At 31.4% G+C, this 25,692-nt stretch overlaps 1 protein-coding gene across 10 annotated transcripts in view; it reads left to right on the forward strand.

The window, feature by feature from the left end:
* The window catches only part of ADGRL2 (adhesion G protein-coupled receptor L2), a 179,000-nt gene that overhangs the window by 100,288 nt on the left and 53,020 nt on the right, over positions 1-25,692 (forward strand). For all 10 annotated transcript variants that reach the window (XM_023528050.1, XM_023528055.1, XM_023528052.1 and 7 more), the window contains exon 4: positions 24,951-25,060. In XM_023528050.1, the coding sequence (XP_023383818.1) occupies positions 24,951-25,060 (110 nt within the window). The remainder of the gene's footprint in view (positions 1-24,950; positions 25,061-25,692) is intronic.

Raw genomic sequence — 25,692 nt, forward strand, 5'->3', positions numbered from 1 at the left:
ATATTTTGAATATTAGGCCCTTATTGGTGGCATTACTTGCAAATATATTTTCTCATTTAGATGGTTGTCTCTTTACTTTGTTGACAGTTTCTTTTATTGAGCAGAAGCTTTTTAATTTGATGTAGTCCCATTCATTTATTTTTGCTTTTACTTCCCTTGCCTTTGAGGTCAAATTCATAAAATCCTCTTTAAGTCCAAGGTCCTTGAGTTTAGTTCCTGTGTTTTCTTCTATGCATTTTATTGTTTTAGGTCTTATATTCAGTGGGATTATACGTTTTAAATATACAGTTGAATGTCTAGCAAAATACATAAGTCTTATCATACTTGTACATATAAATATAATTACATATTATAGGAAATGTACAAGATAGATAGCAAGTTATTTTTATTGTTTCATTATGTTATAAAAATAGGGCTGTATTTTTTATAATACCTTTTAAAGAACTAGAGTTTTGAGGTATTTAAATTCTGTGAAAGCATACAGTTGGTTTCTGTACCCTTGTTATCAAATCTCTAAACAATTTATATGTGTTAGTGTAAATGAGTGGATAATTTAAAAACTGGCTATCGAAACCCCATTTTTAAATTACCATTTTGGCTGTTACATTAGTTTCAAAAAGCTTCAAGAAAAATAGATAGATAATATTTTTGCAGATGAATTGTTACTGAATAATTACTAAGAATGTAGAATACTTGTCCCTAATTTTTCATTTAAAAATACTCAGTATTTACAAATAAAGTAGTTATTTTCACCAAACTCCTAATAATTTGGCAAAATTTTTTTCATTTATAATCATCAAAAAATGTGATTTGATAGTGTAGAAAAGAGAGACTTTTTTTAATGTAGAAAATTTCTCTTTGGAAAGCTCAAATAAAAGCACTAGAATTTTTCTATTAAATTTGAAAGTCCCTGTTTTCTACGTGTAATAATAGAGATGGGCACAGAATTTTGAATCACTTTAGCAATTGAGAATCAAGTAAATACACTTGTAATTCTGGCTGTAGTGGTAGTAAAAGTATTATTATTCATTCACTATTTCCTATTTCCTGTTCATTTAAAAGTGGAAAACCAAGGCTCTATTAATAACTGATAGTATTCTTGTCTTAAAAGAATAGCAAATGACTCATCCTAAAAAGTGAGAAATGAAATTATTTTCTAAAATGATATGTATTTTAATATTTTATAAAATAATCACCATTAGAGATAATTTTTAAGCTCTCTTTGAAATTAATAGTAGTGGAATGACTTAAAAAAGATGAAACAGTTGTTAACACTTTGAATTTATTAAAGAAAAACAACCCTGCTACTATTGGATGAATAAATAAATTAGAATTTGCTAGTAATATTGGTTCTGTTCAGCAATTGGGTGCAATCTAATTAGTGTCTAAAGTTCAGATCCTCTTCTGGTATTGTTTATAACTCCCTTTGTTCATGTTCTTCACTCTAAGACTCTGTGCATCCTCATCAGTGTAGTTTGCTGCCATAGATTTATGCTCTATATGTTCTTAAGTTTTAAGCTTTTTGGCATAGGGATCTGAAAGTGAATATATACTGTTTTTGTTTTTGATATTAAAAGAAAGATTAGTGATTAATGTGCATGAGTAGGTCCAGTGTTACAGTCTTATCTCATACCGTCAGATGTTCATCAGTGTACCTCCGTCAACCACAAAGAGTTTCTAGAAGTAATACGTACTACTCTCAAGGAGATAGTAAGAATATATGCCTCAGTTTTTCCCACTGGTAGGAAAGGTGTATTTTATATAATTAATAAAAAGATAGGCACTTTTTTTTGGTATTAAAGTTGCCCAAGGAAAGCAAAACAGTGCCCTACACTTATAGAACATGTCTGGCTCCTTGAAAGCCTTTAGCCAAGTTTTTTCCCCTCATATGTAGATTGCAACTGGCTTAAACCGCATAGCATAACTATATGAAGTTTCTTATAAATAACATTTAGAATGTTTTTGGTGTTATACTACTAATTTAAGCTCCTTTAAGTTTATTTGGGAACAGAGTAGCTTACAAAAAATAAATAGTTCTGCAAACAATTGTTTATACAGATTCAGTGCTCATAAGAGTGATAAAAGAACGTATAACTGAAGCAAACATAAACGTTAAGTTGATATTTGCAGGTGAATAGATGATATTACCCAGAGAAGTTATGTAGTTTGAACATGCAAAAGCTCTAGAGAACACCTGCATTTAGGGCCAGAAGCAAAGTTGCCATCAAGGAATCCAGAACAAGGCATAGGAAGATAATGTCTCATAAGCCAATAGTAAAGTATAAACAACGTATTTTTTTTTCTCATTGATGCTGAAGATTTTTTTTTTCTATTTAGACACCTCAAATAAAAGAATATGTTAGGATTTTCAAGGTAATAGTGTTATAGGATAGAAATCAATAAAATAGCCTTTAGCCTTTCCCAGACTGGAAGAATTGGGTAGTACTCTTGTCACATGGAACCAGGCAACACATAATATATGATCTAGATTTATAAAGTAGAGGTGCAAGTTAAAGAATTTAAAATCTAGCTTCCAGAACTTGGGTACACAGTTTAATTAAGCTAAGTAAGAGACAAAACTTATTTTAGAGCTTATATTTTTTTCCTCAGAGGCTAGGATAATAGAAGTAAGCTGAAATATGTAGGAACCAGATTAATCTATTCCCATCCTATATACTATTCAGTAATTTTTTTTTCTTGAATTTACCTTTTCCAAACCTATCAGTGTCCCAATCTATTTTTTCTAAGTATAATAATTCCATTTTATTTAATATTGTTAACCTAGCAGCAGCCCAAAGGATGACAGTTTCTTCTGTTCATGAGGATTTGAAGAATGCGTTATTGTATATGTATGTGCATTACTTTTTCTGTTCCGTGGCTCTTTACATTATAGTAGATGCAGAGTGAGACTGGAACTTTGTATACCTTGAGCATGCAGTTAGAAGTAAGGCTGTTCAGAAAGACCATGCATGCCTTAGTCTGGAATAAGTAGGATGATCTTTGCCTCTCTATCTCCCTTCTTTTTACCCTACCAGGCAAAACACATACCAAGGACCCTTTATGGGAGAAGAAAAACATAGGCCCCTGCTTCTATTTTAAGAGAGTCGTTAAATAACAGATTGTTGAATATGCTAAGGAACTTGGGACTCATCGTATTCTAACTCTCTTTTATTATACTTGGGGAATCAACTGTTATTGTAGTCAGTATGCTTTGTTCAGACTACAGCATGTACGGTAGTCCCCCTTATTCACAGGGATGCGTTCTAGGACCCCTAGTGGAAGCCTGCAACTGTAGATAGTACTGAACCCTCCCTGTATATACTATGCTTTTCCCTATACCTGCTTATGATACATATCATGCATATCTATGATAAAGTTTAATTTATAAATTAGGCACCGTAAGAGATTAACAATAACTAATAATAAAATAGAATAAGTATAACAATATACTGTAATAAAATTTATGTGAATATGGTCTCTTTTCAAAATATCTTATTGTACTTTCCTTACCCTTCTTGTGATGATGTGAGATGATAAAATACCAAACCTATTCCTGAATCTTTGTAACCATCACTTACAGTAAATGGCTTGGTGTCACTCGTTTCAGGGGATCCCTTGCTGAATTCTTTGTAGGCTCTTTGCTTTCTGGTGTAATATGTTGCCATCAATCACAGCACCTTTTCTGTTCATGTCTGCTACCCCCAAATTTAATGCCTTTTCCATCTTAACTAAGCACTTATCACACACTGTGGCCATAACTTCTGCCGTTTGAGGTGCAATAGCAAAACTATCTCAGATTTCTTTTTCCTTCACAATTTCAAGGGTAGAAAATTTGTTCTTACTGTAGATCTTAGCAATCTCAGCATATGATATATTTTTTTCTTTCCTATTGAGTCAAGAACTTTCACCTTTTCACTTAAAGGAAGCACTTCACGGCTTCTCTTTGGCATATCCAAATCATCAACATCACTACTCTTGTGCTTTGGACCATTATTAAGTAAAATAAGGCTTACTTGCACAGAAGCACTGCAATGCGGTGACAGTTGGTCTGATTACCTAGATGGCTGCTAAATGACTAGTGGGTGGGTAGCGTACACACTGTGGATACTCTGAACAAAGGCATTGTTCGTGTCCTGGTTGGGTTGGAGTGGGACTGCGAGAGATTTTATCTCACTACTCAGAACAGTGTGCAGTTTTTAAAATTTAAGAATTGTTTATTTCTGGAATTGTTCACTTTATATTTTGGGAGCGTGGTTGAGAGCAGGTAACTGAAACCCAGAAAGTGAAACTGCAGATAAGGGGGGACTACAGTATATTCTCCTCATTTGAAAAATATCCTTGGGAAGGAGTTGGCAGTGTGATATCCCTCTTTTTATTTTGTGAGCCAGGTTAAATTATTTGCCACAGAGACTAAGACATCAAATCATCTATACCTAGAATCTTATTGATTAATATCTTAGGGGCATGAAGATTTATTCTTAATAAATAATTCTTAAATAATTTTTGTTATCTAGGTTTTTAAATATACTTTTATTTTTTTCAAGTATACTTACAGATATTCGGTGTACGTAAAATATTTAAAGAAAGGAGATACTTAGATATACACACACACACATACAAAACCTTTCTATGAGAATTAGAAGCTTCTCAGAATCTAAGCCTGAAAATCCATTAAAATGCAGTCACAATTCGGCCAGAGTTCTCTGGCAGGCTTCATAATTATAGCTTTCAGTGTGGATATACTCATCTTGACATATAACCCTCTCAACTTTTATATTGATCTTTTAGTGTTCATAAAGAAATTTCATATTTAAGTCAAAGATTTATGAAAGAGTTTTTAAATTTAATTAACTTTTTGGGGGGTTTGTTTTCTGATCTCTACAGGTAACAATAGATTTCAAACCTGTCTTTCTAAGATGTTCATACCCTTTCCTTATTAATGGCCTTTTTTTTTTTTTTGAGGGAAAAACATTTGCCCAGTCGACATTTTCACCTCGTTTGATGTTTTGTAATATTTTGGAGATTGATATGTTTTATTTAAATACTTACTGGTCGAGAGTACTCCTCTCTTGCTTAGTATATTTATTCAGTGTACCTAATACTCATAGGAGCTAAGCGTGCCACTTCTGAGAAACGGCATCTCACTTTTATGCTGTTATCCCAAGTGCATTTATCTATCTGTGGTGTCAGGTTTATCAACTATTTGTTCATTAAGATGAACCGTATTGGGAAAAATTAATAAATCAAATGCTACAATCTCATCTTTGTGTGATGTACTTAGGTTATTTCCTGTTAAGTGATGAATTTCTACTCATTCTTTTACTCTTGGCTGAGTTGTTTTAAGACAGCTACTGGAATTACAAGTACCTCTCTTTAGCCAAGGATTGAGAGGGTACTAGTATAGACTCTTGAACCTTAGTACAGTAATAAATAATCATTAAAGCTCTAATTGGTATATCTAATTGGACACATTGCATGTCACTTACCGTTGGACATTTAAAACAAAGCACTCATTATAGGAAAGAGAGACTATTGGCAGTAATAAACATGAACCATATTAAACATTCACATTTAGTGTGCAAGGAAGACTAATAAATTATAGAATGGATTAGAAGACAAATCATCCAACTATCTCTTATAACCCTGCTTAGCAAAGGTAGAAGAAAGAAACAATGTCACATCAAAGCTTGTGCCCTACAGAGGTCTTCGTTTCTCCTTTTAAAATGAAAATTAGTAAAATAATTTACTGGATAATTAAGACTATGAGAGTACAAGTGTAAATTGCTGGTTTTCACTGATATTTCTGATTGATATTTAGGTTTATACCTTTTGTATTATGTCCAAATAATACAAAATAATTTAGTAAATACCGAAGATCAACAATGTAATGTCCTTAGGAAGTGGACACTATATTGCTGATCTTCAGTGTTTACTAAGGATTAGTCAGTGAAATTAAGAGGCTTGAATAATACCTTAAAAGTTTGAATTTGATTATATTTTTTGAACAGATACTGATTAGATGAGGGAAAGGAAATTTAGTTTTTAAAAGGAAAGACGTATTTCACTCTGGTGATTTTGCTTTCGTTTTTATTTTTAGACATTGTGTTTATTTTGAGACCAAAGTTGAGAGGTGAATAAATAAAAGCAAATGTAACATTTATTTGACATACAAATTTCAATGTTATTTTACTAATCTTTTTATAGTGCTTTTCATAGTCTCATCAGTTATTCTAGCCTTCTCATTTGAGAGATGAGTGTTACAAATTGAAATGTATTTCAATAGTACATATATTATTATATACCTTGTAGTTTTTACTAAACACCAAATTGAAATGTATTTCAATAGTACATATATTATTATATACCTTGTAGTTTTTACTAAACACCAAAATATTGGTTTTTATTTACAAAGTTAATTTAAACAAATTATGTTTATTGACAGAAACCAAGTCTAATTTAGTGTTATGTTATTAAAATGTTCTATCAAATGTTAAATAACTAAATGAAAACACACTTGATGTGCTTACATAAGACTCATTTCAATACCCATTTGAGGATTTTGTTTTGTACTTAAATGTGATTTCTTTTTAGCGTGTATCTCCTTTCTGATGTCATACTTCTAGTGTCAGTGTATAAATATGATTTACAAGCATCCTTTAAAAAAGCTATACTTTGAACAAACAAAAATAGATGTTTAATTACAGTTACAGAGAATAGAAATGAAATTTTAGTTTCAAATCAAGGCATATTCACTGTTTTTCCTTTAGATTCATTTTTTTCTTCAGATTCACCCCACCGCCACCAAAAATTTTGAGCCAAATGCTGCTGAAATGTAATATAACACATATTTTCTGCTAGTATAAAGAAATGAAGAACAAAGTATGAATTATAACTTAAGAATTTGGAATTATTTTTTATATGTAGTATAACTTCATATTGGTGGGTTTATTACTAGGAACTTAACATATTCAGTGAAGCTTTGGAATAATTTTGTCTAAAAATATGCTCTTTATTTTTTAATACATTTTATTATGCAATAAATAATAACAAATATAATTTTGAGGAAAGTTGAGAATTTTCCATTTTTATTACCCTTTTATATTTTGAGGTTTCTAAATAAGTTAAAAGAAATGCCTATATATTATTCGATGGAGAAATATTCATAGTTGTTGATTTAGTCAATCTTTAATTTATTTTCTTACTAGCATTTTAGGAGCTCTACTTTTCCACATCAAAAGCAGGACAGCAATTGTGAGTTAGTATCATTCGTAATATACTCTAATGACTAATGTTATTAAATGAAGAAAGAAAAAGATTTGACATTAAATTATTTAAAAACAGCTTAAACTGTTGCTCACTATGGTCCTGTTAATTTTTCCACATATCACATAATGATATCACATCCCTAGACCATATTAACAGAGCAATAACAAAAACACCAGTATCGATACTCTAATTTGTACATATTCAAGGAAAATTATTATAATTACGTTCTTCATAGTGTTTTACTGATACCCATTTATCTGTCTTATAGATTTTAAAGAACTATTCTTTTTACTTTGCTATATACTTTTAAAAATTATGTTTTAGCAGTTTAGTTACAGTTTTTAGTGCTGTTTGCTGTTCCACAGTTAAGTTTAGAGCAAATATCTCTCTCAGATGTTTCCAGAAAAAATGAAGAAATACAAATAAGTGAGCGATTCTGTTGTCTTGTATATTTTCACATAAATCAGTCAAGTGTATCATATAACTAATACATGTTGTAGTTCTCCCAATATTTCTTTACATGTCATATGCAACCAATAAAGACATGGAATTCACCTAAACGTAGTCCCCATGACCTTGAAGAGAGTGTCTGAAATGATGCACTCTATATTAATTGGCTTGAGATTACGTGGTCTTTCTGTTCGTTTTTTCAGACCACAGATAACTTATTTGTAATTTGTGAAGATATTACTTTGTTTCTATAGGTGGATTTATCATGAAGCTAATGAATCTTAAACATTGGAGCTCTTCACTTGCATAGGCTGCTTTCAAGGCTTTGTTAGGGCCCCTACCAATGTGCTCACAGGGTCATATGTTTTTGTAAAATTTGCTGAAGTATGTGTAAACACAATCTTTTAAGGTTTTTATTTCATTCCTTGACTTCTGCTTTGTTACACTTCCCTTCATTATGGTCACTTAGGAATAGCCAAGAGCATTTGGGGATTTTGTTTAGTGGCGGTTCAGTTGGTGATAAATTCATTCTGGGTTTAGTTGAGTGTTTTTATATTGTTTGCAGACACTTGTGTACAGTTTAGTTATTGCTAGCTATACTGGTGAAGAGATGGCCTCTAGAAATACTCTTATTCATAATACTGCCTTACTGATTATGACATAAAGGTGCAAGACGAGGTGTCATGTTACAATTTGAATGTGTCCTGTGGCACCTGAAATAAGTGGCAAGTGATGAAGAAATAATGTTTGAAATGTATGGATCCAGAAGCTAGTCTGTGGAATATTCTTTGAGTCATTAAATGTATAAAACAGTAAGTGGAGATTTGGTTCTGAGGCACAGGCTATAGCAATTCAAAAAACATGAGCACCTGTGACATGGTAGTTACATGCTTTATGTATCCCAACCATCAATAATGAAAAAACAAATTGTGATGATCTGTTCTAGATGAAAAGCAAAATTATAGAAAGTGACACTATGAAATAGTTATGAAAAAACAATCATAGATTATGGAGTGAAAAAAATTAAGGAAAATATAAAGGAATGCCAGGCAACTAATTTATTTTATATTTTTATGTTTTGCAGTTTTCTAGGTTTTGTTTCTTGTGATATCTGTTGGCCTTTAAAAAATGTTTTTGATTGATGCATATTTTTTTCTTAAATAAGTATTTACTTTGGTACCCCATTTTCTACTTGAAATTTTTAAATTTTTTTCTTAAAGTGGTACCCCTAAATTTTATAAGCTTTAGACGCCAGAAAATTTGAATCCACCCCTACTTGTTTTATTTATAATGTGGTAGTTTCAAGAAATTGGCATAGTGTTGCTTCCACTGGACATTCATAGATTCAGGACATTTCATTCTGTCTTTTTTTATTTTATTTCACTGTGTCTCATTTGTTTTTGGAAAATTTAGGATTTGGGAGGAGAAAGAATGAAAAGTTAAAAATTTAACTAATATAATTTATTAAGGGCATTAAGTAGATAAAACATTCATTTATTCATTCGATAAAAATTTGAAATAGGAAAACCATTTTCACAGTTTATGTTAAGTAAATGCTTGGCTTAAAACCTTCATATTATAATATAGACTAGATGAAAGGAGTTTTAAACTAAATGAGGTATAAACAATTTTTTAAGAAATTATGCTAATGGGCTTTGCTTTTACACTTTCCTCCCACTCCCCTCTCCCCCCCACCCCTACTCCCATTATAGCCTCTTTGTGGAGAAAAATATTACTTTTTAGTTATTTTCCTATAGTAATAAGTTCAATGGGTTTCTAAAAGATCCATAATCAAAAATCTTATAGTAAATCAAACGTTTTTTTTCTTATTACTCTTAGAACTTGCCAAAACAATACTATAGGAGGCAAGAGGATGTATGCTGATTTTTCTAGGATATTTTATAATTTGGTAATTTTTTTTGTACACGGAATTATCTTATGATCCAGTCCTAAGATATTTTCATTGTTAATTTGCGGAACTCTGTACATATAACTTAAAAGAATGTTGATAAACAATTTTTGAAATCTGATTGCAGATTGTTAATGTGCATGAGACTGTACCTTTTAAAATGTATATAAACACGTCAGATAAAGAGATAGATAATAGTAATTACAAATATATTATCTGATAAGTTGATATAGGACCTTTATATGTGCATTGCCATTTATTTCAACTCTTGAAGAGCAGACCTTTATTAAGCTGTGATGATTACTGAATATGAAATGTAACCAAGATTATTTTTTATTCAAATATAATTTAAATATTCATCAAAGAGAAGTTATGCTTGAAACTGACAGAGACTATTAACATCAAAAAATATAATTAACTGCATTGGGTATCATGAAGCAGAGTTAGCCAAATAGCCGAGAGGTCTAATTGCTCTAGAGTTAGAGAAGCAATGGTTTTATTTTATGCTGTAGCTGTGGAATTAATAGTAATGTGGTTTCCTATGTGGGCCAATTAAAAGCTGCCTGTTAAGGTTCATTGCTGTATAGGAAACCCATTGAATATCGCTTAGTAAACAGGATTGACATGTCAGTGTATACAAGAAGATAATATACAGTAAAAACCGTGAAAACTTTACTGTGACAGTGTTGTGTGGTGGGTGTTGTAGTATGCCCTCCAGAGCCCCTCTGGGATCAGGCCACTCTCTTTCCCCCAGCTGTCTAGGGAGTTGCCTGCTGATAGGCTCACAGTGCTTTCCTGCCCAGGAGCCTCTGTGGGCTGAGGGATCTTAAACACTTCTCCCCAGAGGCAGCCTCATCAAATGCCAGAGTACAAAGGCTTGGCTTCTGCATCTTTTGCTTCATTCTGAGCCATCTCTGAAGGGCTCTCCCAAGTCCAGAGCTCCCTCCCCAAGGAATTTGTTGGTCCTTTGTTGCTGCCACGTTGGACTTCTCACTGCACCCAGTGAGAAGTCCTCTTCCTCATAGCTTCACTGATAGTTTTGAAAGCATGGTGTGCCTCTCAGAGGTTTCTGCCTCGGATTCCACTTACTGTGTTACGCAAACTAAAAAGGCACTACTATTACATATAAAAACAAGTTCTGTCAGTGGTATTGGTTACATACATTATAGGAATCTTGCAATTAAAAACATTTTTAATTTTTTAAAAAATTAGAACAATTAAATTAGGTTTAAGGCAAAAAGAAAAGAAATGCCGAATTCACGTCTAAAAATGACATTTACATTCTAAAATTTATCTTTGTCATGTTATCCTCTTTCTTTAATAAAGGTAGTATTTTGACCTTTGTGGCTCTATTAAGCTTTTTAGCTGAATAATAAAAAAAAAAAAGAAAGCATTCTTGATGGAACCCAGAACATTTTGCTTTGCTCAGGCTGTAGAGATTTAAAAGTGGGCAGACATTCTAATGGCATTTTGACATTAACGAGGTTGCTGAAATGGAAAGTTGAAGGGGCAAAGATAAGAGCAGTAGCAAGATCTCATAGTGTCTCTTTTTCTTAATAAAGACAGATCAAAGGTAGTTAGTAAATTTACCATTATTCTTAACATAAAATATGTAATTTTATGTATGAGGGTAGTGCTTTAAGTATTAGAATGCTTTTTGCAAATAAAAATCATTCTAAAATTCTCTTGCTATAAAATATGCAACTTCAAATACATTTTATTAAATTAAGACAATCTCATATTTAGCTGTAACTTTGGTAAAACGTGTAAAAATCTCAAAATAGCTTATATTTTTATGTGTCTAATATAATAAAGTATATATTGTGTCTTTAATCTGCAGTGGTTAAGATGTTTTCCTAGTCATTCATTATTTAATATGCTTACCCCATTTATATCTTTGGTCTAAGAGTGCATGTTAGCTTTCAGAAGAGTAGGGCTGCTGCTTCACAGTACACGGCCTTGTACTCCCAAGCCTGTACGTTGGTGTTAGCTGTATTTAAAGCTTTTGAGTCTGACATTTTATAGGTCATGAGGAACCGAGCCATTCAAATATGGTACTGATATGAAGCTAATTCAGGCTAGGAATATAACATGGAATAGAAGCTGTCTGCCTTCATCGTAATTTTTAAAAACGTACACAAACCGCATAAATCAGAAAAGTTTTAATTTGGTTTATATCATATGGTTATTGGATTATGCTTCTGAAAATTATATCTTTATCTTTTATTCACTGATTTATGCTACCAAATAATTATTGAACAGTATAATGTACCAGCTAATGTGCCAAATACTCTAAAAATATTTACGAACAACTGGTAAGAATATTTTCAAGTCTATAGACTGATATTTATAGACTTAATTTTAGAATAAGGCAGTGTTATGCACTGCACATGATTCAGAGATTCTTAAAACAGCACTAACCCCTCAAAGATATTATAATCTGGTAAAGAAGATATGTACTGAAATAATGGTACCAAATCTCTGAAATAGTACAATGAACTTCCAAAAGCTAATGGAGGAGGGAAAGTGATGCGCAATGGCCTGAGATATGAAATGTATACTATATGTTGAGGAAATACTGAGTAATTCTGTTAAGGGAATTATTCATCTTCTGTTTTCACCCTCTCAAACTTTCTATTCCACATAGCATCTCATCAGCTTTCTTTTACCTCTGGGATGTTTTGAATTCCCTTCTTGCTCTTAGGCTAAGGAAGAAAGGATTTTTCCAAAAGGTTGTGTTCTTTATATTTCTTGAAATTATGGAATAATTCTATAAAATATGTTTAAAATTGTTTTTTTAACTATAACGTCAATATGGAAAATAACATTGGGGTTTTATGCTCTTTATATTAACTCTGAAACAATAAGTTCACTCTTTTTATATCAGAACATTAATACATGATTTTATATCTATCTGTTCATTTTCTTCTGCATAGATATTGTTTGGATGTGGTATATTTTGGATATTACTGTGCTTTCAAAAATAGGTATTTCTACACCTAGGATATGTCTTATATTGCCGATAGTGTCTTATATTGCTGTTCCTAGTGCCAGAATCACAGGTGGATATAAAATTATCATTCCCTCCCTCCCTTCCTTCCTGCCTCTCATGTATCTATCTATTTTTAGATAATTTTTTGCCTTTGTGACTGAGATGGAGCAAGAGGACACTTCCTTGATCTGTGTTTCTTTTTTTTTAAAGGAGCACTTTGGGTAACATGCTGTAGACCAAATGTTTATGAGTAGGTGTTCAGTTATCAAGAATGCCATCAGCAGTGCCTTGTTGCTTTCTTATCAGCTACTTCCTGCTGTCAGCTTGGCACTTATTCCAATAGAAAAGGATTTGCATCAAATGTAATGCCTTATTATATACAGCTAACATGGGGTTTTTAATTGTGCAAACACATGAGACTCCTGCAGTGATAGTCAATTTGATAAAAGGATTAGATTATGAATATTTTGTCATGATTAAAGATTAGTTCTGATCTATCAGAAGTGAGCCAGTGAAATTCGCCATATATTTATCAGTCAAGTGAGACTCCATTAATTTTGCGAGCATGTGATCCACAAAGTATCCACCTCTTTTATAAGTCTCTGATGAATTTGATTATTTATGTTCAGATTATGGGTATTAAGGATTGTTTTTAGCCTTCCGCACCTGCTCTCCTGCTAAGAGTATCCCAAGAGTCTGTGGTTCTAGCTTTTTACCTTTATTATTTTTCACCTTTTATCTTACAGAATAGTTAGGTAAACATTTACACAAAATTTCTGCAGTTTTATTAGGGAAATGACAGCTAGTATGTACCAACAGGACATTCTGAGTTATTCCTCTGATGATAAAACCTCAGTAATATATAGAAAAATGAAAATTCCAACTTAGAAAGTATTTACTGAGAGAGTGCTTTTTTCTGTAAACAGGACTGGGCATTTCGGCTTTAAAAGAAGCCTAACAACATCTCCTAGAGAGATAAGACTAGAGTCGTAGAAACAACAAAGGGCATTGTATGAGAGCTCCTACACCAGCACACTTTAGGATGTTTGGAAAAGAATATAAACAAAAAGACATAAGGAATTTACAGCTTAATTCTAAACGTGGAAAATACAGGTGAGTTAAATGACAACTAAAATGAAAAATACAGGAAGAGATGCCTCAAAGCAGATAATTAATTACCTAATTAAATAATTAATTAATTACCCATACACAGTTGCCATAGAGAAAGGAAAGATCACTTCAGGTTTGGATAATCGGAAGAATTTGATACTATTTGGTCAGCATAGTGGATGTGTTGGCTTTCTCTATACCTCTTCCTTAGCTGATGCTTCCTGCAAGTGTGTATATTTCCCTCATATCCAGTACAGAACAGGGAGTTGCACTGTTAGGCTTGCATAGAGGGCACCACCGTGAGTTGGAAAACATCAATTTCTCAGCCTAGTGTCCTAATCTCAGAAAGTATTCTGCCTCCGAGACTTAAGGGTCCTTCAGATAGTTCTTTGAATTAAAGGAAGAAGTAGCTCAAGAAATAGCTCAAGAAGTATACACAAACAGTAATTTCTGTGAGAATTAAGTTCAGATGCATCTTTCTAGATGAGAAAGAACATGAGGAAACCGTAGATAACTTTTTATGTAGTACGATGTTAAAACTAGATCATTAATAGGAAAAGATTTATGACTTTAAGAATAATTTTATAGCACTTTGTTTTCATATCAAGTTTTTACTTTGTTGACCCTTTGGAGAAATATTAACTACATATTCCCCTGTCCTCCAGCATTAATTTCTTTATTCAAGTCAATGTTAAAATATTTCTCACTCATACTTTTTCATCACCTTTTACACAAGGCGTTCCTATACATGTCACATGTTTTGCTACCAAAATATTTTATAAATTGCAAGAGGAAAATTAACTAACTAAAAATAAAAGTAATAAGAAAAATATATTTATCTGAAAAATAAGTTTGATGAGGAAATAATAGCACTAAAAGTTATGAAATATTTTATACCAAAAGAATTCACTTTGGGTAAAGAATAGCATGCTTTCTTGCCTCTTATTAAAAATAAATAAATAAAAGCACTTACAGAATATGGCCGTTTTAATAAAAATTTTTTAAATAACTTTTCCTGAGTTGATTATATACTTTAACAAAAAGTTATACTTTGTTCAATTTTGCATTGATGGAAAATTTAAAAAGCTATGCTAACAAAGTCTTGTGATTTTATTTCTGTGCTTTTGGTTTGATTCGTATAGGAAGTTCTGTGAACATTTGTTGCTGTGCTGTAATTAAAGTAGGTCTCTAAAAGCGGAAATTATATTAGCTGTCAATTAGACTAGAAATTTGTTTCTCGTATATGCAGAAATTTATAATATTGACTAAATGATGTCCCATCAAACATCTTGGGAGGCAGAAAAAAATCTGTGTCACAATTTTCGTTGATCAAAGTCATATCCAAACCAAGTGAGTAATCTTTAAGGTGAATTTAAAATAGCAACAACAAAAATCTAGTTTCTTACTTTGCCCTCTAAAATTCCTTTTAGTTGTAGGTTCTTTTGCATTATTTCAAACTAATCCTCTAAGCGGGTAATTAACGGACCAGAAAAGCCATTTGTGGAAAAGAAGAGCCATAAGGGTGAAAATATTTCTTTACCAAATGATCTTTAAGAAGTAAATAATTACAAAAGAAAAAGATTTGGGATGACCAGTCTAAATCTGAGGGTAATTAGAAGGAATAGAGTATGAAAATCAAAATTCTTGGCATGTACAATGCTCATATATAACAAGACTAATTAAATATTTAGAAACCAAAATTCCCCTCACAATTTGAAGAAAAATAACCCACGACAAAAGCGTCTGTAACTTTGCAGATAATTAGCAAGGGTTAGAAGAAGGAAAAACATTACAGATTGGCTCCAAGACTCTGCAAGGTCATGTCTTATTACGCTGTGTCTTTTATATGGTCTGGTAACAAGTTTCTTGCTAATTTAATCTAACTAGGGCATCCCTTAGCGATTTCCCATTTCCCTTGTTAAAAATGTGATAGTCTCTGCAAGTGCAAACTATACCAGGATAACATTTTTATAAATAATTGCTCCTAATTGATACAGGTCATAATTTTTTGAATTGTTAAAAGCAGAGTTCTTGAAAATTTGGTCACAGAAGTGATATTTTTAAAGTATGTCAGTATTTTAAAGTTTTATCCCCACTTGAGTTATTTTTTTCCTTTCATTAAGTAGTTAGACCTGATGACCCTGTGAAAGAAACTTAGTCTCAGTGGCATGCTTTATAAATAAATACTTCTTATTTTGCTAATAAAAGCAAGCACATTTATGTTGAATGCGCAATTCTGCAAACAAGAGATTTTCTACTGGATTAATAAAGCTCTGAGTGAGTCAAGCCTAATTTGCATTAAACTGACCCTAAGGTCCAGTAAAAACTGCAAGGAATTTCAAAAGTTTCTAAAACATAGACAGTTGTCATTAGCAAATCAACATTGCCATTTCAAAATGCTTATTTTGGTAATTAATGTGGAATTCTTGAGGATATTTTTAAGTTTCTAAAATGCAGATTTAACTATAAATATTATAGCATGCATACTTTGTGGTTATAATTCCTAACAATATTTTACTCAGACAAAATGATTTTTATGTAAGATATCATATTTATGTTATTCCTTTTTTCAACATATTGAAAAATAGAATGATAATTTTCTGGGCATGATCTTATACAGGATTTTACCATCAAGCTTTTATGGATTTGCTATAGTTTACCTGATTTTTATTTATTTACTTGGCTTTCTATTTCTGTTACATGCTATATACTTTTTCAGTCATATAGGGTTATGTTTATATATTGATAGTACAGAAAAATTTTTATATTTTTCCTTATATTTAAATAATAAATTGGCTTTTCCTATACCTTTTTTCAAATACAGTTGCAAAGATTTAATCATAGTTGAAATTTTTTTTAAAAATCAGTATTGTATTCAAAATTCTTAAAAACACCAGTATGTAAGGAACTAAATGAAATAGAAATTACATTATTTTTTCCAAATTATGTACCCGTACAAGTATCAGTATTCAAAGATATTTCCTAGAGATTTTGGTAGTAACTTTACTTCAATAATTCAATTTTATTTCAATGTTAAAATACCTTAACAATATTCTGTGTCTTAGAGTATAATATCCTAATGTGTCCAAAGAATTAAATACTTTATGATGGATAGAAATATTCTAGAATACACAAATAAATAAATTGTAAGAGCACAGTTATATGACAAATGGGAACATTACTATAGAACATCTCTTTTTTTGCCATATTAATTACACACCATTTAGCTTCCTAATGTTATGTTTACCTAGCAATTAGCTAGGCTCACAAATCATCATTAATAAATATTTAACGAAAGCAGGACTCACTTTCCGTAGCTCTACAGAAGTTCGGATGGTAAAAAAGCATCTTATTACACAGTAAAAAAATAAAAGATTTGATTTAACATTCAACTCAGTTTCCTTTAATTTGTGAGGAGGATTGTTACTTGTATCTTTGAGCATATATATATATATTTTTTATCTCCACGATTTACTAGATACTTTGGTTGGCATATCTGTTTGCCATTGGAACTTACCTTTCATGTTTTAAGATTATCTGCTTATGTGTATAAAAATTTATTCTAAATTTGGACTCAAAAAGGAAGAGGTTCTGGTACCTAGAGTACTATGTTCTTTGGTCATTTGGAATCGTTGGTGGATGAAAAAGTTATCTGGAAGCTAAAGGCACATTTATCCTCTGCCCCTTAAATAGATCTGTCTCCCAAGTATTGTATTATTGGCTTTCACAGTACCAAACTATGTTCAAATTGACAGAATTCTCTGAGAAACAGATACAGCTGATTGAAGCATTATTTCATTCATTCAGAAACAATTATTGAATTCCTATTATGTGTCAGGCCTTTAATCACCTCCAATAAGAATTTGTAGGTTGACAGTGTCCCTTTTCTTTTTCTTTTTCTTTTTTGCCCTTTATGGCAATGTTTCTAAAATTTTTTAACTTGTGTACATGAATAGAATAAAATTTACTTATTGATATATATTTTTTTATTAATTGAGGATCAAGAATGTATATCACTTCTATTCATTAACTAGAGAATGGATTTATAATGCAATAATTCAACCACAGATATTCTGTTCATTTAGCGGACATAATTCCCCATGTGAATGTAGTTTAAACTTTTCCAGGATACTCCCGTGACTGTTCTGTTTATTTTTGGCACTTTGGAAAGGGTTATCATTACATGATAGATACCCTTGTCCGTTGAAAGCATTTAAGTCATCTCTAAAAAATGAGCAGTTTTAACTAAGAAAGTAACTCATGAAAGAAACAGACCTATTGTTGCTACTATTTTATAATTGAATTTAAAAAAATAACAGATGCCACTAAGAGACTGAAATTGTTGAAGCAGCCTTTACTGAACATACACTCAATAAAGAATTGGAGTAATTCTGGAGGATAACTCCAAATTTCAGCAAACATTAATTTTTAGTTTCTGTCATGATATACTGAGCTTTTCTGTTGAATGCGGGAGTATTTGTTCAAGTTGGTAGATTTTGAATTTTTAATCTTCCTTAGAACTGTGGTGAATAATGGCCCCTGGCAGGAGATAATGAAATTTTCTTAATTTATATTTTCAAGCAGAAGCTTCAATTGAAAATGGCATCCTATGGCCTGGAGACATAGCTCTAGTGCAAGTTTCAGGGGAGATGCAATAATAATGCTGTGCCATCGAGACGAGGGATGATGGGACAGTGAAGAAGTAATTTAAGGAAGAAAAGAGAATGTACCAAAGCTTTATTGTAGCATATCTAATGATCTGCTGAAGATTCCCAATGGTTTTTGGAGCATGACTAGAGAAACTAATGTTATCTTGCCAAAACAGAAGCCCCTGCTTAATCAGCAGAACAAGACTATTGATTAAAACACCTCTCACAATAGATTACACATGGAATCTCATCTCCATACTTCGCACTTGGTAAAGTGTAATAATGAGCATAAGATAATCAAAAGAAGAGCAAAAGCGATTTGTTGGGCATTGTACAATTCAAGATTAGAGTTAGAAAAGAAACAAATTTGCATGAATAGTTGAGCCTGTATTTAAAGCTGTATACAGGAAATTATATGTGCAGTAAAGAGTCTGTGGAAAAAAGATATTCTACCTCTTTAAGGTTTGCAAGTCTGTGTCCATTTTATAAGGGAGTACTTATTGTTATTATTGATTTTTTGTTATCAGTAATTCATATTTGTTGAGGGATTGTGCAAAGAGTTTGCCTGCATTATCCTATTTAACCTTAATGACAAACTTCTAAAGAAGGTACTTTGTAAAACATGAGAAAGCTAAGATTGAAAGGTTTAATACATTGCTGTGGACTCAGAGTTAAGTAAGCAGCTGGGCTGGAACGTAAACCCCAATTCTTTCTGATTCTAAAGCTTCTGCTTTTAAATACTAATCTTCCTGATTAGCAAATGATTTTGCTTCTGAACAGTTCAATGATATGGTATATTGTTGATTTTTGTACAGTTTATTCTCAGATGATAATAAGTAATGTGTGCATTGTGCTTTCTTTAACTTATAGTTTTAAAAGATAAGGAAAAGCATCATATTAATAGTTTCTTTGCATTAATATTTCATTAATGATGAAGCACTACTGTTCCCAAAATATAAAAGATGTTTCTTTAAAAACTATACTGTGGTTTATTCTGTGCATGACAATTTCTAAGTAATTTTCATATACAACACGTATGTGAATGAATGAAAATACACATTTATAAAATGACTTTTTACCATTTCCAAATTTTTTGGTACCATTTATCTTAATTTCAAAAAATATTATGAATGCCTTAAAAGTTAATGTTGAAACCTGAGAACATTGATTACATCTGGAAGATAAAAATACTGTTTTAATACTCCTGAGTTTTACCATCTGCTAATTGTGATAGTTGAGAAATTCATTAGATATTACTTGAAGTATTTTTTTCTTACATATTGTGCACAAACTCGGACAATATTACTGATATTATATGTTACACTCAAAATTTTGCTAATAAACAAATATATTGGTATTCTCTTGTGTATAGAAATTAGTAAACTATCAATCTCCAAAATTATTGTTTTATCTTCTTAAGCTTTTGAGATGTGTACATTTGACTTCTTTCTTGAGTAGAATTTTCTCTTATTTAGAGTAGAAAGACATAGGAATGAATATTGAAATAATTTTTATATTTCAGTCTTTTTTCTCCATTCGAAGCAGCTTTATGGTCTATAAAGCAGGATTTAAGATTTTCTTTGTTGTAGTTGATGGGTTTTATGTAAGTCTTATGAATATTAATGTCAAAAATGATATTTTTATTAGGATATTTGGACTCAATAATGTTACAAAACATTTATTATTGGATTTAATTTAGTTACATAGGAATTCTCAGAATGTGTGATACTAGATTTATATTTTAGATTAGTAATAAGATTAGAGTAAAAAATATTTAATATGATAGAAAGTTAAAACCTAAAATAATGTATACAAAAAATATTTGGTGATATTTTGTGATTGTGCTTTTAACCCAGTGATGTGAAATAATGATTAGCTTTTGTCCATATATGCCAACTTTTGGAAATTTTTGAATGTGATTAGATGAAGAATGATTAAGTACTTAGATTTTGAGACCGGATGCAAATGTCCATTTACATCTATTTACTATGTGGTATTAAATCATACATTATACCCCAGAAATTGCTTAGACATTTTTGCAAGAAAAGCCTTTATGCTTCTTGAGTTCTTTCTAAAAACAATCATACCTTGTAATGTCTTTCTGTAGTTGAACCACTCTATTAAAATTTATTTGAATAAATAAACCCAAAGGTTGGATATAGAAAAATTTGCAGTGATTACAGTGAATATTTATGTTGTTATTGTTATATTTTTAATGATGTTCTCCTAGGGAATATAGTTTAGTTTTACAAATAATCAGAATTATTTCTAGGTTTATTTAGTGTTAGAAATTTTCATTAGCTAGTAAATTTTTAAGAAAAGATTGTTTTTTCCCTCTTAAAAATGGGCTTATGTGTGATGGAGACATGTTTTTAGAAATTGTACTTGTTTGATCCTCTATGTTAGGAATTTATAAATAACTAGCCTGCTTACTCAAAATTTTAGCAACTAAAACCCTTGATTCATATGATCATGCGTACTGGCTGCATAAATCGTACTCATCACTTAATGATTTTCCATTTCACTTGCATTTTATTAAGATTTTGAGAGCAACAACATGCATTGCCATACATACTTATTCTTTACTGAAGTACCTAAACTTTTTTATAACCGAGTGTTTTTTATTCATTAGAATCACCTGCAGAGCTAGTTAAAATGCTGATTGTTAGGTATCGACCTCCAGTTTCTGACTTTGTTGGTCTCAGGTCGGGCTTGGGAATTCACTTCTAACAAGTTCCCAGTTGATGCGAGTACTCCTGATCTGAGGACCACATTTTGAGAACCAATGCTTTAACTATCCTAATTCATCTGGGTATCTCTACAAATATAAAATAAGTGTTTAAAATATATCTAGTATAATTTTCTATATGATGAACAGTAATTGTATTTCAGGTTGTAATCAAAGACGCACCTTTTTTTGTTGTTGTTGTTAGGTGAGGCAACCCTTGGTTGACCTCACAGATTGCAAGGACCTTGTCAGTTTACAATCCCTTATTTTTTATTTTTTATGCCTACAGCACCTAGTCTTTCTAGGTGGTCTCCCATCTCAGGCCCGACCCTCCTTAGCTTCTGAGATCAGACAAGATTGGGCTTGTTCAGGGTAGCATTGCCGTAGACAACACCTATTTTAAAAACCCTATTTTTTTCTAGTTCTCATTCATAATCAAAATTATGTTTAACACAAGAAAAATGTAGATTATTAATGTAATTCATTGGTATTTGTTACTAAAATATACTGATACTTTAATTGTTAGTACAAGCCTATCTTTACTAATAAAGATATCATTTTTTTCCCCTCCTGGGGGATAGAAGGAGAAAATTATGCCAGAAACTATGCCCAGGGCTGAGAATACAAACAGCTGAATGCCTTTTCTTTCTTGGCTTAGTTTTGACTTTTCATTTTCATTAGAATGAAAGCAGAGCAGTTGGTGGGAATTTACTTTGCTTCTATGGCTAACTAATTGTGTTCTTGTTTGTTTTAAATGTTAGTATTTATAATTTTACAATCTTACCAACAGTATATTGGTTAAGGAATTTTCAGATTTTTCTTACTAACAGCTCACATTAGGTATTTCTTTTTACCTTGTGTCCCACTTGTACTGTATTTGGAAACTTAAAGCTGTTTGCTTCATTCATAAAGCAGTAGTATGTCTTTTTATTTCCATCATTTGGTCCTCTAAAAGTTTTGGTTTTCTTTCCCTTGAATCAAAGATACTGGTATGCAAATCTGATATTCTTATACTTTTGTATTCCTCTTCTTGCTGACCCTTTACTATTTTTAGCCTCCAAATATTTTCCCTCAAATTAGTTTCTTGTACTTCCGATAATAAAATGAATATTTTTGACATCTTTCGAATCCATGAATTCTAGAAATCTCCACAATTTTATTTGTAGGAACTCCATTAAATCACTTTACCTTCAATTTTACTTAAGAATATAGCCCTAGAATTAACACTGTCTGCTATGTTAATTCTTAAAATTATGCTCTGTACAATGTGATTATTAATTATGGCAATTGCTTTTGACATTTATTTGAACTTGTAATTTTGGTCACATGCCTAATGCAAAGTTACTCTCAGAAAAAGAGTAAATATGAGCAATTATTTTTCATTTTATGGTATTGGTCTTCTTTCGAACAAAATATAATGGAAGCAGGAATACTTATCCCATGTATACTTCTTGTAAACATACTGCGACTTTGAAAAATATAAAAGAAAAGAAATTTTAAATCCCATATTAAAGTCATGTTTATTCATCAAATCTTCTAGCAAGAAAAACTGGGTAATCTTCAAAGTGTTCCTTATTTTTGAAAAACTAGTATAAATTTCCACATCCTTGGAGCTACAGCCTCCTTTACCATCGTCCTTCATGTTCTTTGTGCATTTTAATCTCAAGTACAATTTCCTTTCTCTCCCACGTGTTCTTAGTTTTGTGGTGTGAGAGGAGGCCTCAGGGGGAAGAGGGGAAAGTGATGAAGTATCTGAAAAGTTTACTCTCAAGTGTAATTATTTTATGGATTTGCTTTCATGAATATCTTTTAGGTATATTTTAAAACCATTTACAACACGTCAGAATTAACATTGTTGAGTGGTTATGAAGTGCATGCTGAGGGAGTATATAAAAGGAATCTCTATCTCGCAGGGAGTTTAGATTACTTTGTTTCTGAAAGGTAGAAAGGGTGATACAAAGGGAGGATCCTCATAGGTATAAATAGATACAAGGAAGGAAATAATATAAAAGAAATTTAGTTTTTGATGGGGCCCAGGTTAGTGGTTGAAACTTTTAAAAAGCAATAGACTCTCTTGTTGCTGTAAAATTTAACAGAGAAGAAAATGAGATATTAGTTGAGACATTAGATATTGACCTATTGAGAAATCTTAAATCCATCTGCTGTTTAAAACTTTAGGATATAAAATTGGTTCTGTGATTCATGTTAAAATAATTCATTTACACCAAATTGAGAACCATTGGCAAAATTTCCTCAAGTGATTGAGCCAATTTAAAAGAAATATAGAATGAGAGTAAAACATGATGTTGCATAAAAATGTGACAGGGTACCATTTACATTGTCCATGCTCTTGAAAATTATTTTGTATGTTACGTTTTGTTTTTTTTTAATGTGGCATATATAGTGTTTTAGATTAACTGTCATAAAACATCATTAGTTTAGTATTTGCACAAGCAATATTAGTTATAATTTATTTGATATTTAAGACTTTTCTTTGAAGTTCATTATATTATACTTTGACCTATAAAATTTACTTTTTTGAGTCTGTAGAAGTTTTCAGGTCTTGCTGCTCTTCAAGGAAAAGTCAACCTGGTTTGAGCTGAAATGGCTCCGGCATGCATAACTTAACAGTACCTACCCCTCTCAAACACACTTCTGCTTCCATTGTTCTTTAGTTAGTTTCTGTGCTAAAAACTGGACTGCTTTTTCATTTTTAAAAATCATTTTACAGTCCAGTTATTTTATGCACTATGGAATATCTTATATTCACATTGTTAAATAAATTTTTTTATAATGCTCTTGTTCTGCTTATGTTGCCTTAATTTATATACTATTAGAAAATATAAGAAAAGCCTGCAAATGTTACATTCCATTGGATTGTAATTAAGTAAAATTATAAAGGATAGTTCTTGCCTTTACAAAGCTTATAAAAAGATCATTTAGATAAATTTACAGAACTTAAATATATTTTTGCCTGGAATTCTAACTTAATTCCAATAATCTTGATAATTTAATGATACAAAAAAAAAAGTACTTCTAATACTAATATGTAGGACATTCTAGGAATCAAATCAGTGATTTCAGGGATTACTAATTTAAAAAAACCAAGGATCATAGTCATATATTAATAGTGTAACCACATTGATCTATGAAGATAACAAGAATAACAGCAGTGCTTAGACACTCAGTATGTACCAGGCACTGTGCTAAATGCTTTAAATGCATTCTATTATTTATGCAGGCTATAGCATGGAAGGTGAGATCAATTAGCTTGGTATGTGGTATTCGAGATTATAGAAAGTGCCAGTAATAGAAAACTTAACCAAAAAAAAAAAAAAAACGGATTTAGAAGATAAACTTAAAAACCTGGGTCCTCCTTTGTTTTAATATATGTTGTTAAAACTTACTTCCAAGTTTCAATTTATAATCGTGTGTTTCTGTTCAATCGTAGTACCACTTTTATTGTAATTTTAATTCTTAAATATGGTCAGTATCCTGATAAGTTTCTTTTTCCAGTACATGTTAAAATTGAATTATGTTAAAATTGAATATGTTAAAAATTTCAATTAAAATATATAGTAGAATAATAGAAAACTGCTGGCTATTTTCTTTTTACTTCGAGTTAAAGTTTAGTGTAACCCATGATAGAGAAATATTACAACATAAAGAAAATATGATTTTTTTAACTCTTAAATAATGAAGAGCAACCTAATATCAATTGAATTTTTAGTTTTTTGGTACTAGTTGCTTGAGGTAAAAATGAATCATTTTTCTATTCTATTTCTTTAGTAAAAATATACAAGTAACTTATTATGTCACGCTAGTTTGATTTGTTTTGTTTTCCAGGTGCAACAACCGAACACAGTGCATAGTAGTTACTGGGTCAGATGTTTTTCCTGATCCATGTCCTGGAACATACAAATATCTTGAAGTCCAGTATGAATGTGTCCCTTACAGTAAGTATGAAGTCTGTATTTTTCACTTTCTCCACATTCCTCGTTGATGCTGAAAGACTACACATGTGAAAGAAGCATATGTTTATGGCCTACAAAACCATTATGCATGCAGAGCACTAACAGACTCGGGCCTCCAATTAGCTTCATGAAGTGTGGAAGGAAGCCATAGTGTGATGCTGGCCAAGTGTCTGTCTGTGTTCTTAAGTGTTTGGCTTTTAAGGCTAGTGTTTTTCCAGAAAACAAACTTGAATTAGCTATTCAATAGGGCAGATAGAAATCTGTACTTTTGCCCGATACCAGTTGCTGACAAATTAGTTTGGCTCACAGTTTTGTAAAGAAGGAATTGACTTTGGTTTTAATCGTGAGCTACTTGAATGGCTACCTGCTGCTGTGGTAACTTTAGTGCCTGGTAAAAGCTACCGTTGCAGTAACTGAGGCAAGTGCTTTCCTTTTTGTTTCTTTGTCCTTAAGGGAGCATTTCTTTATTAGATTCAGTGATGAAATTTAACACTAAATAAAATAGATACAGTAAAACCTTACACACATTTCTATTTTTAATTTGGCACATCCATTTTTAGTAAAAAATGGATGTACTTATAGAGTGGTCTTTAATTCAATTGGAAATTTCATAA

Source organism: Pteropus vampyrus, unplaced genomic scaffold, assembly GCF_000151845.1.
Source record: "Pteropus vampyrus isolate Shadow unplaced genomic scaffold, Pvam_2.0 Scaffold22, whole genome shotgun sequence".
NCBI lineage: Eukaryota > Metazoa > Chordata > Mammalia > Chiroptera > Pteropodidae > Pteropus > Pteropus vampyrus.